The 1747-nt window shown below is 39.4% G+C and overlaps 1 protein-coding gene across 1 annotated transcript in view; it reads right to left on the reverse strand.

Moving 5' to 3' along the window:
* Positions 1-1518, reverse strand: part of LOC108689894 (SKI family transcriptional corepressor 2) — a 6729-nt gene extending 5211 nt beyond the window's left edge. Inside the window, exon 1 of the mRNA XM_018196851.1 lies at positions 1478-1518. Within this exon, the coding sequence (XP_018052340.1) occupies positions 1478-1503 (26 nt within the window). The 5' untranslated portion in view covers positions 1504-1518. The remainder of the gene's footprint in view (positions 1-1477) is intronic.
* Between the last annotated feature and the right edge of the window lie 229 nt (positions 1519-1747).

Here is a 1747-nt window from a genome sequence, read left to right on the forward strand (position 1 = left end):
AAACATGTAATCTTTTTAATCAATGATGAATACCATATTCATGATAAGTAAATCGGAGATTCATGAGGAAATAACTTGGCAAACTGTCAATCGACATGTTTTTGTAATTTTTCCACGAGTCAAAGCAACAAGGAATTGCGGAGAATTTGCGAAGAGAAGAGCACCAGCGAGAAGCCTTCCTCAAAGAGAACGATTCGCTGGATTTCACCGAGAAGACTTCCTTTGCAAGGACCGTCGGATAAGGAAGAAAAAAAATGGATGCTAAAGGCGAAAATGAGAGTCGGCTCTACGAATCGAGTTCTTTATCCTCTTAACGGGGGACGGCAAAGAAGAGGCTGAAAAATTTCAAGTGCCAGTAATAAGTGACTGGAGATTTCCCCGCTGTTAGTTTAACATGCGACAAAGATTTCCGGGAGTGTTTTCAAAAGAATAAATTTTTAATAGAGAAAGATAATAAAAGAGAAAAAAAATCTTTCACTTTTTAAATGACAGCAAACTTTGATCCTCGGATAAATAAAGAAGCATAAAATTTTTCTATACAGATCTGAAAGTAATTTTGTTAGACTATTAACATAATTATATTATAAATTAAAAAATAATGAACGATGTTTTAAAAATTTGGATAATTTAGTAATTTAAGTTTCCAATAAAATTATTTTTTATTAATATTATTAATATTCAGTAAAATTTTAGATTAAAAAAAAATTATTTTTTCCGTGTTACAATATACACAAAGCTGATGCAGATAGAAATAGATATGACATAGATATAAGTACATGGTATATAAAAGTCATTTATTTCATATATTTATTAATTAAACGCTTTTGAATAAACTCTTTGAAAAAACTTATGACATAAAAATATTTGAATAGCGTGTGCAAGTTGAATGACACATGTTCTAAATTATTACAAAAATAATTTCCAGCACAAGAGGATTTTTCATAAAAAAATCGAGACAATAGAAGTGAATACGGATGCATGATAAATAAATCATCATCACGGTTCCGGTATGTCTCTACCAAATAACGTAATACGAAATTCGGACCGTTATCATGCGGTTATACGTTATGCGGTAATACAATTATATATAATTAAGTTAATAACGTAATGCACATAAGGCAACAGAGACTCGTCGTCGAGAAAGAGGTGGGCGAAAGAGTCGGGAAAGTAGTATGGGAGTTGAGGGATACGTCGCGGAACAGGTACACCGATTAGGAGGAGAGATCAAAACGGTCCATGTCGACGAGGAGAGGAGCGAACGAGGTACAGGGTCGGGGCCAACCCCCGGTGTTGATTTTAATTGAAAACGCCTCCGCGGAGGAGGTAGCGTGTACATATATATATACGTGTATATGCGCACGAACACAGATACCGATGCAACCCCCGACAACTGGAGGCAGCGCGAGAGCGCCAGCGCTCCGGCAAATGTCCCCGGGGAGCCATGGTACGAGGGGGTAATTCAATTTGACACCCCCACCCACGCTTAAACAAGGCAGCACCCATCCGAGCGTCCTCCCTCTCCTCTCGCCCCCCCCCTGTCTTTCACTGTCTCTCACTCATCCTCTCTGTGTGTCTCTCTGTCGCTCCTGTGTCTCTCTTACTCTCTCATCCTCCTACTTCTCCTCCACTTTCTCCTCGTTCTCCTCCACCGTTTTCTCTCTTCGTACCGTGCAAATTAAATTCTCATCCACCGTGAAACAATGTCGGTATCCGACCCGGAACAACTCCCCCCCCCCCCCCCCCCCCC

Source organism: Atta colombica, unplaced genomic scaffold (assembly GCF_001594045.1).
Source record: "Atta colombica isolate Treedump-2 unplaced genomic scaffold, Acol1.0 scaffold105, whole genome shotgun sequence".
In the NCBI taxonomy this organism is placed as follows: domain Eukaryota; kingdom Metazoa; phylum Arthropoda; class Insecta; order Hymenoptera; family Formicidae; genus Atta; species Atta colombica.